This window comes from Crocodylus porosus, unplaced genomic scaffold (assembly GCF_001723895.1).
Source record: "Crocodylus porosus isolate Cpor-Errol unplaced genomic scaffold, CroPor_comp1, whole genome shotgun sequence".
NCBI classification, from domain to species: Eukaryota; Metazoa; Chordata; order Crocodylia; family Crocodylidae; genus Crocodylus; species Crocodylus porosus.
In genome coordinates, this window is record NW_017728943.1 from 390,652 (window position 1) to 403,942 (window position 13,291).

The window sequence follows — 13,291 nt, forward strand, 5'->3', positions numbered from 1 at the left end:
TGGGCTCCCTTAAATGCCTTGGTCTGCTGGCTTTGCAAGGGTCGCTCAGCGGGCCAGCAGTGGCAGTAGTCCCCCCATCCCCCAGCGGGCTTAGTTTAAAGTCCTGACAAGCACTCCTTCCTATACCCATTGAAAATCCTGCTCTGGAGCTGGGATTAGCACCCACACCTCTTGACTGCAGGTTCTTTACTGCAACCACTAGCCCACATGCAAGTCTGAGATGTATGATACTTCAGTTTCCTCCTTACAGTAGGTGGAGCCCACATTTCAATCTCTTGCATGGCTTCCTTTGCTGACACATGAGTTCAGTTTTCTCTGGCCCCCTTCCTCCTGGACTGTGCCCCTCTTCCCAGAACAAGGCCCTGGATCTTTGCATGCCATTTGCAAATCTAGGATTGACTCAGTGTGTGACCTTAGATCAGTTCCTCCCACCTATGTGGGCTGCAGTTTATTTCAGTTTTAATGAGGGATATTGCTTACCTGTTTCATGGGATCGATACTTAGTGATTGTTTGGAAGATAGAAAGGATTAGGTATTAGTAGACCAGCATGTTTAGTTTTTGAGGATTTCATAGCTGTCATAGACATTAGGGTTGGGAGGGACATGAGAAGATCATCGAGTCCAACCCCCTGCTTCAGGGGCAGGAAGTCAGCTAGGGTCAAAGGATCTCAGCAAGATATGCATCTAAACGTTTCTTAAAAGATTCCAGAGTAGGTGCTTGCACCACCTCTGGAGGCAGTCTATTCCAGGTCCTGGGGACTCAGACAGTAAAGAAGTTTTGCCTTATGTCCAGCCTAAAATGGTCATGGAGGAGTTTGTGACCCTTGGGCCTTGTCATCCCTTGGGGTGCTCTGGTGAACAGACATTCCTCCAGATTCTGATACACACCCCTGATGTACTTATAAGCTGCCACTAGGTCACACCTGAGCCTGCACTTTTGCAGGCTGAAGAGTCCCAAGGCTCTCAGCCTGTCTTCATAAGACCTATTCTCTTGTCCTCTGATCATGCATGTGGCTCTCCTCTGGACTCTCAATCTTCTCCACATCCATCTTGAATTGTGGAGCCAAAAATTGGATACAGTACTCCAGCTCCAGGATGAAGCAGAAGACTTTGCAACTTCCCTTAAATCATTACCACCCCAGATGCCTTGCAACCACTTGTTTTTTAAGAGGAAAGATGACTTAATGATTAGGAAGGGGAGAAGGGAAATGTAGTTTCCCTGCATTCTGGCTATTCGCAAAAGTCAGGCTCTTCAAGGGTGCTTAATGCCAAACTCCCATTGCACTCAGTAAGGATCAGGTGCCTAAATACTGCCATGGCTCATGATCTCAGTCTCTGACTGTACCATGAGGAGGAGATCTCTACAATACCCCTCAGGGGACTGTAAGGATAGAGGTGCTACGGACCTTGAGGTACTGAGGCACTGTGCAGATGGAGGGGACAGAGAAGTACTAGGGTGTGTGTAATGAGGGAATTTCAAAAGAGCGTTTTAAAAATACTTGAAAATGTTTCCATTGCTTCCACAGAGCAGGGCAGCTGGGTAAGCCCTGAGGGCTCCCATCCCCATGATGATGCAACCAGCAAAACAGATTAGCAGCCTGGTGATGGGCAGGAGGGGGGGATCAGGACTGTGGACAGAGGCATGGGAATGAGCAGGGGGCCCTAAAGACAACCCGATGCTTCCTCAACTTCAAGTAAATAGCCCAGGGATTTACAGACTCAGAGAGGAAACTGCCCCAGAAGGACTGAATGTGCCTTTTGAAAAAGGAGCCTCTTCCTTCTCTCTGCCTATAGAGTTGCTCTCCCTGTCTACATATCATTGGTATCATGTACCCAGGAGCTCTGTTCCTTAAAAAGAATCCCAGTATGCTAAGTCCTGAATAAATCTGTCAAGCTGAGGTCCCAGCCACCTCTTCCTTAATTACTTCAAGTTCCACTGTTTTTCTAGATCACTTAAAAAATTAATCAGGATTAAAGCACTCAAAATTAAGTCATTATAATATTTTCCTGTCGATTGCAGCTTTTTTCCACTGTCCATTTCCGTGTAGCCTGCAATAAACCTGTGTCTCTTGGGCTGAGAACAGCTAGTGTAACTTGACCATGGGATGGACAGACAGAGATTTTCTATGCATAGTGTCCAATTGCAAAGGTGAGTAATTCCCCAGTGCATGTTGCTTCACAGCTGCTGGCAACTGATAGTGAAGCACCAAGCTGCCACCAGCAGCCTAGATTTTGCTGGCATCTAAATGCTATGGTGATAAGCTATTAATATATCTTCATGTGCCTACTGCATTTCTTTCCCCATTCCCATAGTTCTTAGGCTGTAGTCATCTCTCTTCACATCTATCCCATCACTTCTCCTAGCCACCCACTCAAGGCATCTTGGGTCTCACTGATCACTGGCATGGGACAAAGATTGACTTGTGCACCTGTAGAGCTCTTCCTCTGTTTATTTTGGAAATAGAGTATGAGGGTGGAGGCTGCTGGGAAACTCAGTAATCTTGGGTTGTTAAGGGGTAATGAGTATGAGGGGGGTGCCCTATTATTGAGGTTTGGGGTTGCCTGAATAAGAGCAGTTGGCACACTATGGCCTTTTATAATAGCTGGAAGGTTGTTACTTTCTTTCATAGTTTCATAGTAGTTTCATAGTTTGTAGGGTCGGAAGGGACCTGAGTAGATCATCTAGTCCGACCCCCTGCCATGGCAGGAAAGAATACTGGGGTCAAACGATCCCAGCAAGATGTTCATTTCAGCTTCAGGCTCTGCCACTCCCTGCAATTAAAAAAAAAAAAAACAACAACAACAACAAACCTCTAGAGCTTCCCTGTGAAATTGTTTGTGTGGCTATCACAGTCTTCAAGCAGACTGGCACCTAGGCTAATTCAGTTACAACCACTCCACCTTTCTTCCCCTTTCTCCTCCTGTCTGATATGGCAGTTGGTTTGACATCTGCCCCTACAAGATGTGTAGGGAAAAGCTTATGGTGGGCACCAGCACTGGGGAATGAAGCTGAAGAACTGTGTCTGCATGAGCATTGCCTTGGCTGCAATGGTATTTCTAGGCATCTGGAGACCCTCTACACCAGGGGTGTCAAACATGATCCATGGGCTGGATCTGGCTCCCAGACATGGGTCATCCAGTTTGCAAGGCTTCATGCAAATTTGACATCCCTTCTCTACACAAATGTATCTCCAGTAGCTGGCACGGGAATCTGAAATCTGCACAATTGCACCCTCATTCTGTAACAATATGTGAAGCTCCTAAAGTGAAATTCCCACCTGTGCTCTGATTTAGGCTGGCTCTCTGATCCAAGACCCCTGAAGATAGCACTCCGGTTATCTAGTACACCACAAGTTCAACAGCTAGACTTGTTACTGTCCAAGCAGGTGAAAGGACCCTCCCCTTTATTTATCTGCAGTATCACCTGCCCTCTTTTCCAGTGCTGAAAAGTCGTGTTTAAGAATGAGGGGAGGTATTAGGTTGTTCAGCCTTCCCAGGCAGAGCTGTCCTCTTTCTGTTCCAAGCCCTGGAGTGTCATCATAGACCAGACAGACTCCCTTTGTTTCCAGTCCTGTTTTATTAACAAAGAACATTTACAAACTTACAAAAGATGCGTCTTTAAAAAAAATAGAACAATCCAAGCTGCGGCAATGAACCTTAACTACCAGCTACAGACACAGTTTGTCTCCAGAGGATATGAGCACCTACCCCATCCCCCACTGAACTGCAGTCCGGGCCTATGCCCTACAATTGGTGAGCTGCTGTTGGCCACAACAACATGGGGAAGAAATGCACCTTTTAACAACCCACTCTCCATGTTGGTGATGAGCACAAACAAATAGCAAGGAACAAAGATCAAGGGCTCTAAGACACCAGCAGCGAAATGGTTCTTGGAAATGAACAAGGCCAACGAATCTTCACTTCAGCAGCCCAGCTAGAAGATCAGGAAGTGAGTTCTATGTCGTGTCTTTTGCCAACTCTGTTGGAAGCTACACATCGTCAGCAGCTCCTCCCCACGCACCAAGTTTAACAATTATGTGCACTTTGTATGTGAAATGGCTTGATGGGTAAGCTATTAGGAACTTTTCTGCTAAAGTCCACCCAGACTGCAAGGTTACATGTTCAGTAGCCAGGCAGAGGCAGCAAAATGCAGAAAAAGGAGTTAAAAAATAACTTTAACTTTGCTTGCTGGGAACAAGGTTTCTAGCATTTTTCACCTCTGCAGAAGAAACTTGGAAGTTAGCAGCCAGGTTGGTGACTCTAAAACTCTCCCTTCTTGCTCAGTGGGGGAAACTGAGGCACTGCAAGGGACAGTGACTTGCCCATAGTTGAATGCAAGATCAGTAGCAGAGCTGGTGACAGAACTGAAGTGTTCTCATTCCCAGGGATCCCATGTGAAGCAGGAGACTCTGGCCTCCTCGTTTTCAGAGCCATTTTAATTGGAGTCCAGCTGTTTTTTGCTTTGTCCATCAGATAATGAAGAAAACACAGTAAGCAAAAATAGCCTCTCAGGGGTTGTAAACCAGGTTTGAGGTCTCCTAAGCCACCCCAGTGGCAGCTGTTTCTTCTGTTAATGGGATTGGGAGAGAAGTCAGAAGTGCTCGGTGGTCATTTTCTATCTGCTGAAAGACAACAGAGGCTCTTTCCATAGCTAAGCATGATTCTCCTGTAGCTCACATGACAGAGGGCTGCTGTCTGCATTTCTAGTTTCTGGTCTCAAGTCCATTCACAGTGGTCCAGTTTATCTGGCAACTGCTTGAGGTCAAATATTTCTCTTGGTTCCCTATCCGGGGAATCTGCATGCTATTATGCTATCATCCTGGCTGAGATTCCCTTCCCATCTTTTTCCTACCTGCCAGCTGTCCCTATATTTACCTTTCAAATGTCACAGTGAAAAAAGACAACTCCCTGGGAAATCCCCACGGGGAAGTCCTCTTAAAAGGGCTTGCCAGCAGCCCTCAGTTCTCTTCCCATGGTTGTCATTCAACGGAGTGGAGAATCACACTGCTCATTTGAGAAACTGCTCTTTCCCCTTCCCCACCTATGCATTAACTGGCTCCTCTGGGCAGGTTGATGTTGGGATGGGGATGTTTCCAAGAGGCCTCTGATCTGCTGGGTTTTGTCAGCCTTAGCTCCACCTGCCAGGTTTCAGAGAGAGACCCTGGCAACTCCAGGTAGTGACAATCACCCAGTGGGATTTATTTTAAAGTTGATTAGTTTGTTTTAAATTAAAATAAAAAATTAAAGTCTTCTCCTTCTCAAGTGCACTTCAGGACCAAAGTCTGAAATAAAGAGTGTGGGCACATGCCCCTCATTACTTCATTTGCAGACGGAACAAAACTGACATCTAGGCTGACTAAGATTTGGAAAGGTCCTTGCCTTACAGCATTGATTTTCCCCCATGCTGTCTTCCTTTGCCTCACTTCTCCTCTCGGTCACCATCAGTATAGAGGTTGGGGTTTTCTGCCAGTGTGGATCGCACCTTCTTCTTCTCTTTGAAGCGCCCTGAGTGGGACACCTTGACATGTTTGCCCTTTGTGTTCTTATCCACAATCTTCTCCAGCCGGGCATTGAATTCACAGTTGGTTTCGCTGCCACCACCTGCCTCTGCCCGTGTACCCTCCTGCTGGTTCTCATTGGCATAGATGTCTGGGCTTTCATACAGGACTTTGGGGGCAGATTTCTTTTTCCGCAGGAAGGTCAGCTTCCACCAGCTGTAGTTATTCTCAGCCATGTTTGCTCCTCCTGGCAGTAGCAAATGGAACTTGTTTCTAAAGACAAAGCAAATTTCATCATTAAGGTTTGCTTTTGCCCTAGCAAATTTTACACTCACAAGCTTGGAATTGGGACCTTCAGTTCCAAAACCATAGGCCATCCACTCCCCCCCCATCAGAGCTAAGGGAGCAGTGGACCCAACTAGTGGAGTAGTGGTACATCCCCTACATGCTGTGGGGACCAGTCTGTAGAGAATAGCATTTCTTGCACATATGTAGTCAATATATTACATCAGCGGTGCTGAGCCTGTCCAATGATGTGGGCCTGATAAGTAGCATTGGGGTTAGTCTGCAAGCCGGATCCTATGCACAGGGTTAGCATGTGGGGGCTAGCATCCCTCCAGACCCTTTTTCTGCTGAGAGATCTATGTATTGACCTAGAGGCACCATTCCCTTTCTTCCCAAAAACTGAACCTGTTCCAAATGCTACCAGAGACTGATGGAATTTAATTTCCCAAGGCTGCTGTAAGTGTGTTTCAGAGTGCAGCTGTTTCATAGACTTGTAGAAAAGTAGGGCTGGCAGGTCCCTCAGGAGGTCATCCAGTCCAACCCCTTTTCAAGGCAGGACCAGCCCTGTCTAAACCATCCTGGCTAAGTGTTTGTTTAACCTGCACTGGAAAGCTTGCAATGACAAAGACTCCATAGCCTCTCCAGGGAATCTGTGCTAGTGCTAAACCACCCTCACAGTTAGAATGTGCTACTTTATATCTAACCTAAATCTCTCTTGTTGCAATTTAAGTCCATTACTTGTTGTCCTGTCCCCTGTAGACACAGAGGACAATCAATTACCAGTTGAAGTCTTGTTATCAAATCCCTCCTCTGTCTTCTCTAGACTAAATAAACCCAGTTCTTCTAGCTTTTCCTCGCTTTTTATTTTCTAGCCTTCTCATCATTTTTGTTGCTCTGCTTTAGACCCTTTTTAATTTGTCCGCATCTTTGTTGAAGTGCAGTGCCCCAAACTGGACACAATACTGCAGGTGAGCCCTCGCCAGTGCCTAATACAGTGCATGAATTGCTTCCCGTGATTAGCATGTGACTCTCCTGCTGATGTTGCCCAGTATAATATTATTTCCTCTCAACAATAGCATACTGTTGACTCCTATTCAACTTTTATTTCACTATAACCTGTAGGCACTTTTTTGCAGTGCTACACTATTCCCTGTGTTGTGTTTGTGCAGAGTCCATTCGCCAGTCCTCAAATGCTTTGAAGGAACTACCACAGTGTTTTGCACTGTGGACAGATTATATCTCAGACCCCAGATACAGCTTTGCAAGGCTTCTCATGAGACTGAGGGCAAAGAACCTCTGACTATCACAGTCACTTTCTCCTGTTTGTCATTGGGTTGCCTCATCTTAGTGCAGCATGGCAATGCATTGTGGCATAATGACCTATCATCACAGTGCAGGGTGACGATGCTGAGCTGGTAAGAAATATTTATTGGCAGGTGCCTAGAGCACTGTGCCCAGGATCTGAGAGAGCTGAGGGGCTTTTTTTCCTTGCTCTGCCAATGATCTGTCATATCCATGCTCCTGGTTTCCCTCCCAGCATTTGTCTGGGTTGCTGAGTTTGCCAGGTTCTTCAGATCAGCACTAGCTTCCTGCTATGAGTTTGTGCACATAACCTCACTGATCCCAGCTGTGGCCTTCAGCTATTACTATAATAATAATTATAATGCTATTAATTGAAGTAACTGACTTCAGTCATTTAGCTTTGCCCATATCCTGCCCTTATCAGGGCATGTTCTTCCTGTGATTTCCCTCTACTCTCTTCCCAGACCTATGTTTTGTTATTCTCCCTTGTTGCATCTTCTCTTCACTGGACTGTAAGTTCTCTGTGGCTTAGAGGCCAATTTGTATCCTGTATCTGTACAGGATGAAATAATGAGAGTATGTTTAATGGCCATATTTAACTATGAAGTGTATTGTGGTAGAACGAATTCCCACAAGTTGTTATGGAGGCTGATAATTTAAGCAGATTCAAAAGGGATTTGACAAATTCATGGGAGGAGAGATCCACTGGTATCTATTAAACATGATAGAGCTGCAGCCTCAGAATTAGGACTTCCTAGGACTCTGAATGCTAGAAGCTATAGGTAGAGCAGGGCAGTGGCAAATCAGTCTGGTTAGGTCCTGCATGTACACTCTTTTCTGCAGCATCTGCTTCTGCCACTGTGAGAAACAGGATACTGGGCTGGATTGGCCTGTAGTCCTTTTACATACCTTGAGCTCAACGTAATTTAGCCATGCCATGTGACAGGCTCAGTGCTAAAGTCTGAAGACAAAACTGTTTGCTTTGGAAGCTGAACTAGAGTCAGTATGTGCCACTTCCTGCTTCTTCCCATTTTACAACTGGGGAGACTGAGGCACAGAGGAGTGGTTTTACCCAAGGTCACAGATAGCCAGCTGCAGAGCCAGGAACATAACTCAGAGGCTCCTGGTGCCTGAGTCCGTTTCAGCCAATGCTGTTGATCTAGCAATGCTAATCAGTCCAGATTTAAGCTTTGGCTTCCAGCCCACCCCTCATGGATGGCAACAGCCTCTAGCATGAGCCCAGCTGGGTGTTTGCTGAGGGCGTATCTCACCCTTTGATCGCTCCCTCCAGTAGCTTCTAGAGCAGTGCGCAATCGCTTTGTAGCCAGGGTGGCAGCAGGGACTGAGGATGTGGCAGGGTCAAGGAGGCTGTCCCTGATGACAGCTCTTGTATGGAAATACATCTCCTGACACTTGGTACTTACTGCCTGATATATAGAAGCAGTAGGACTCTTGCAAGTGTGTTGAACACCTTCCTAGCTGATACTCAGGGGCCTGCACCTGGGACCTCCATAGCTAGACCTGAGTTATTCTATATTGAACCAAAGTTCATAGCTGGCAGCTGTAGTAATTCCAGTCCTCTGAATTGGCAGTAAAGAGCCAGCAACACTTACCAGCAGGTTGCACCAACCTTCAGTACTTATCTGGAAGGAACAAGGAAAAACTAGTGAGGGTGCAGCTGGGATCTTCCCTGGATCTGGTCTCTGTCCAGCAGTAAAGCAAAGCAGACTATTTGCTGAAATAGGGGTGAAGCAGGGAGAAGAGGAGCTGTCCTCCTTCATGGTCTTCCCTGATTAATCCCACTGCTGCAGATACTATATGAAATTGTGATTATTTGATATGGTACTTGGGTCACTGAGCCTGTACTCCAGCACCCTACAAAAGACCCAGCAGCTAACAGATGCTTGATCTTAGGGGCTGTGCCCAAGATTGTGCTCTCAGCTGCACTGCAGTGAAGCCAGAGGGATTCTCTTGCTTTCATCCCAGGTGCCTTTGTGCAATTGTCTTTGTGCAATTTGGATCAGAAATTTGGCCTGACAGTTTCACAGCTGCCCAGGGGTTAATCCCAGCACTTTGCCATTGGAAGCAGAGTGCAAGATGGGCAGTGTGTTATACAGGTATCTAGCATGTGAGACTTGTAAGGTAGAAATTCCCCGGATTTGCTGGGGAACTTCAGAGACTCCCAGATGAAGAGCTGGCTGCCTGGGGAGTTGCATCATTGTTTGGGAGGAGGGGCACAACTATTAGAAGGGGAGGGAGTGCTGTCAGTAACTCCAAACTAGGGTCCTCTGCATGAGGCATCAGCTCAGCCCCCTTGGATGATTTCAACAACAGTCCACAACAACAACAGCATCCCCTCTGCAGCACAGGGCCACTTTCCTCTATGCCCCTTTCTGGCTTGTCCATATTTACATTCTCAGGGGCCATTCTGGAGAGCCGCATGGGGTATGCCCAGCATCCATCCTACTCTATTATGCAGACCTGCTCTAAGTATACCCTTGCCAGAGCTGCTCAATGCATACTCAGGCCTGAGATACCTGCTACAAACTGCTACTAGTCTGCCCAAGCACATGTACTCACAGATGCTCATATGAACTTATGCAGGTGGGTATAACTCCAGACACGCACTCAGAGCTACACAAACACATGAATATGCAGAGATCCCATTGTGCTGATGTGGTCTGGGTACAAATAAGCAGCTGTGCACACAAGAACATGTACACCTGGGTACATGTCTGTTCAGGTGCATGCGTGCAGATGTATCCCTGCACTGTAAAAACACATAGAGAATGAGCACAAGAGTCAAATCACAGTTAAAGTCCTTCCCTGGCTCTAAAACCTAGTGTGATCTTTCTGGGATCACAGACCCAGCCAACACAGGCCCCTGAGAAGACATTGTGAGAGAGAAGAAAAGAGCTGGTACAGTCAAGGAGGTTACTAGACTCCCTGCATGGCTGTCCCTTTGCCTCCTTCCTGGAGCACAGAGTGCATGAAATAGTCCAACCCCTTCCCGCTCCTCGTGCCCACAGACAGGCCTCGCACTCTCTCTTCTCCAACCCTGTTACCTGTCAGTGAGGAAAGGCAATATAGGTCCCAGAGATCAGTGGCCCCTCTAGCTGGTGGCAGAGATTTCAGCCTCAGAGAAAGTGTCTCTAGCAGTAGTGAGGAGGGAGGGGAATGAGGTCTCATCCCGTGAGAAACTGCAGCAACCTTGGGCCAAGTCCGCCAAATATTTCAGTGGGTTAAACATTGATGGCTCAGGCTGAATAGCAGGGACCTGCCAGGGGCTGAGCAGGGTTCAGCACCTCTTGCCATGGGGTGGTTTCCAGTGTGGAACGTACCCCCAGAAGACCCCAACCTAAACATTTAACATCAGAGCATATAACATTCAATGCCTGAAGAGGGAAGTGTTTGTTCTGCAGGTGACACACAGCCCCCGGTGTCCTGTGACATGGATTTCATCTCCCTCCCCTCTCCAGCCCCATCAACTTGCAGCCCCCTGAACTGCTGCCACTAGCTGCTCTAAAACCTGCACAGTAAATGGGCTTTGTGCTACACAGGGCAGCTGTTCTCATGCTTGGAGTCCCTGTAACACGTCCAGCCGTTGGGTCACTTTGCTGAGTGTCATTGACAGAAGAGAGGGGAAGGAAGCTCAGTACTGTTTGTAACCAATGCTTGCATGTGACAGGGCAAAGCCAATGTAACCCTTCAGAGGCTGGCAATATCCAGCTTCTCCCCACTTCCCGTTCCTGCATTCATTTCACCACTTATGTGCCAAGGGTTACTCTCAAACCCTGTTTATATGGAGCAAACTGTGTACTCTCTATTAGCCACATTAGACCAGAAGCAGCTATGGGGAGTTCTGCCCCTCAGATTGGCAAAAAGACATTAGCAGGTGTCTTTAGCAGCTTTAGTCGAGGTCTGGGGGGCTGTTAAAATAATCAGCCTCATATGGCCTTGGGAAGGCTGGTCCTTTGCTAGGAGGAGTTTCATGTGCAAAGGGCTGAGCTGATGGTTCTGCAAACCAAGTCCTTCATATGCCAGCTGGTCAAGATAGTGCCAGAGGAAGTCCTCCCCCCCAACTCTCCCTCTCTCTCTAGGGCTGAAAGAGGAGCTCAGACTCTGCAGCCCATAGATTTATTGGCCTCTGCTGGGACTGAAATTAAGAGTCTCACTGAAATGCCCGCTATGCTGATATGGTCTGGGACCCCCATGCTCATTTCCTGTGTATGACCAGTAGTGGCTTTCAGGCACTGTCACAATAAGCTAAGTATGAAAGGACCCTGTTGCAATGAAAGGCTCCATGTCTCATTCCTGACCCTGTGCAAGTTGTCCAGATCCCCCCAGATCAGCGTGGCCTGGTCTGACTGGTTAGAAGGAGCTGCCCTCTTCCTCCTGAAGCCAACTTTGTACCCAGTCTGCAGAGGTGTTAAGAACCTGTGTGGGGCTGAAGGCACTCAGCACCAGATCTGGCCCTTCTGTGGGAGCACTGATTAATGAAACATTCATGGAGGCACGGAGGCATGATATCTCGAGTTCCCTTTTCCTTTCCCCTCAGACACCCCTATTCAGCCTACCTGCTTCTTCAAAGACCTCCCTTCAGTCCTTGGCTGTGTGCATTCAGGTCCCTTGGGGAGCCGTCAGCCTGGGGAGCTGCCTCAGCAGGAGCAATGAGAGGTGATGGCTCTGGGCCACTAGCAGCAACAGACAGGCTGTCTGGCTGAGCTCCTGTGCTGGGGGAAGGAAGGGGTAGCGGCTCTCACGTCTCAGGTGCATGAGGAGGCAGGTGCATAGGTGCTGTGTACCTGTTGTTGCCTTTTGCTCTGTGTCAAGGTTAACCGGAGATCTAGCCACTCCTGCCTAAGTAAACAGTAGCAGAGGCTGGGCCAGGGAAGCTCTGAATATTCATAACTGAGGAAACCTGATCAGAGCTGCTGCTGCCACTTGCTTCCTCAAGGTAGCTCAGGTTGCTTGTCACCTGGGACTGGTGGGAGGGGGCTGGGAGGTGGGGGAGGTAGGTAGAAGGGGGATTTTCCAGGGCTGGCTTGCTAGTAGAGCTTACTTTCAAGGGCAGTTTCGCCCCAGATGTCTCTGCAGGGCTGGATTCCCAGAGGAGTTTAGCCTGGAGGGCTCTCTTGGAGTCCCATGGGCTGAGGCATTGCCCCAAGGGTTCTCTGCATGGTTAGACAGCCTGACACTAGGGCAGAGAAGGGTTAAAACCCTGAGCACTGTTTGCCTGGCAGGAGATTGTATTCTTGCTTTTCTTTCTTTCTAAAGGATTAGTCGAAACTAGACTCTGGCTCAACTGGTTGCCAGACCGGTTCCCTTTTCTTTGCATCTCTCCCAGGGATTTTCTTTATCACTCCTTTTTTCTTCAGCTTTCCCTGAATGCATATGTGCCTGGCTGAAATCTGAGGTCCATTACTGCTCTGTTTCCCAGCTTGCTCAGCTGCTCACAACTGCATATCCCAGGATTTCTGGTCCCTTCATGCAGAAAATACACCTGCCTTACTATGGGCACAAGCTAAAAGCATAAGAACATAAGAGCTGTCAAACCTAGGGCAGTCCATAAGGCCATCTAGCTCAGTATTCTTCTGTCTCTCAGTGGTAGAAAGCAGATGCTAAATGGGAGGAAGCATTTATGCAGGGCCTATCCAGACTGGTCAATCCCCTGCCACTCTCCCCTTGCAGTTTCCTGCATGCAGATGCTTAGGAAATCCTAATTTGTAGATTGTACCTCTCACTGTCATGTCTAATACTCCCTGAAGGACCCATCCCCAGTCCCCTTTTGAATTTGGTTAAATTGTCCACAGATGAATTCTACCCCGTGTGAAAAAGAACTTCCTCCAGTTTGTTTTGAACCTGCTTCCCAATAATTTCACTGTATCCCCCCTAGTTCTGACATTGTGAAAGATGGTAAGCCGTAAATCCCTATGTACTTTCTGCACATCATTCATGATTCTGTAGACCTCTATCATATCCCCCCTCCATGTGTCTCTTCTCTGAGTTGCTTATTTAATCTGTCCTGGTATGGAAGCTTTCCTGGAATTCATAGAATCATAGAAGTCGGGTCGGAAGGGGCCTTGTAGATCTTCAAGTCCGACCCCCTGCCAGGGCAGGAGAAAAAACTGGGCTCAAATGATCCCAGCTAGGTAGGCATCAAGCCTTCTCTTAAAGACCCCAAGGGTGGGAGCCAGCACCACTTC

General features: G+C 47.7%; 1 protein-coding gene across 2 annotated transcripts; it reads right to left on the reverse strand.

The window, feature by feature from the left end:
* Nucleotides 1-3,554: 3,554 nt before the first annotated feature.
* Nucleotides 3,555-11,919, reverse strand: PRR15L (proline rich 15 like). Of its 2 annotated transcripts, none has more exons than XM_019548361.1 (2): nt 11,663-11,919; nt 3,555-5,771 (listed from the first exon to the last, which is right to left on the reverse strand). In XM_019548361.1, the coding sequence occupies exon 2, from the start codon at nt 5,732-5,734 to the stop codon at nt 5,420-5,422; it is 315 nt and encodes a 104-aa protein (XP_019403906.1). In that variant the 5' UTR covers nt 5,735-5,771; nt 11,663-11,919; the 3' UTR covers nt 3,555-5,419. The 2 variants fall into 2 exon arrangements, with proteins under 2 accessions (XP_019403906.1, XP_019403907.1); XM_019548362.1 differs by lacking the exon at nt 11,663-11,919 and adding an exon at nt 10,151-10,274.
* Between the last annotated feature and the right edge of the window lie 1,372 nt (nt 11,920-13,291).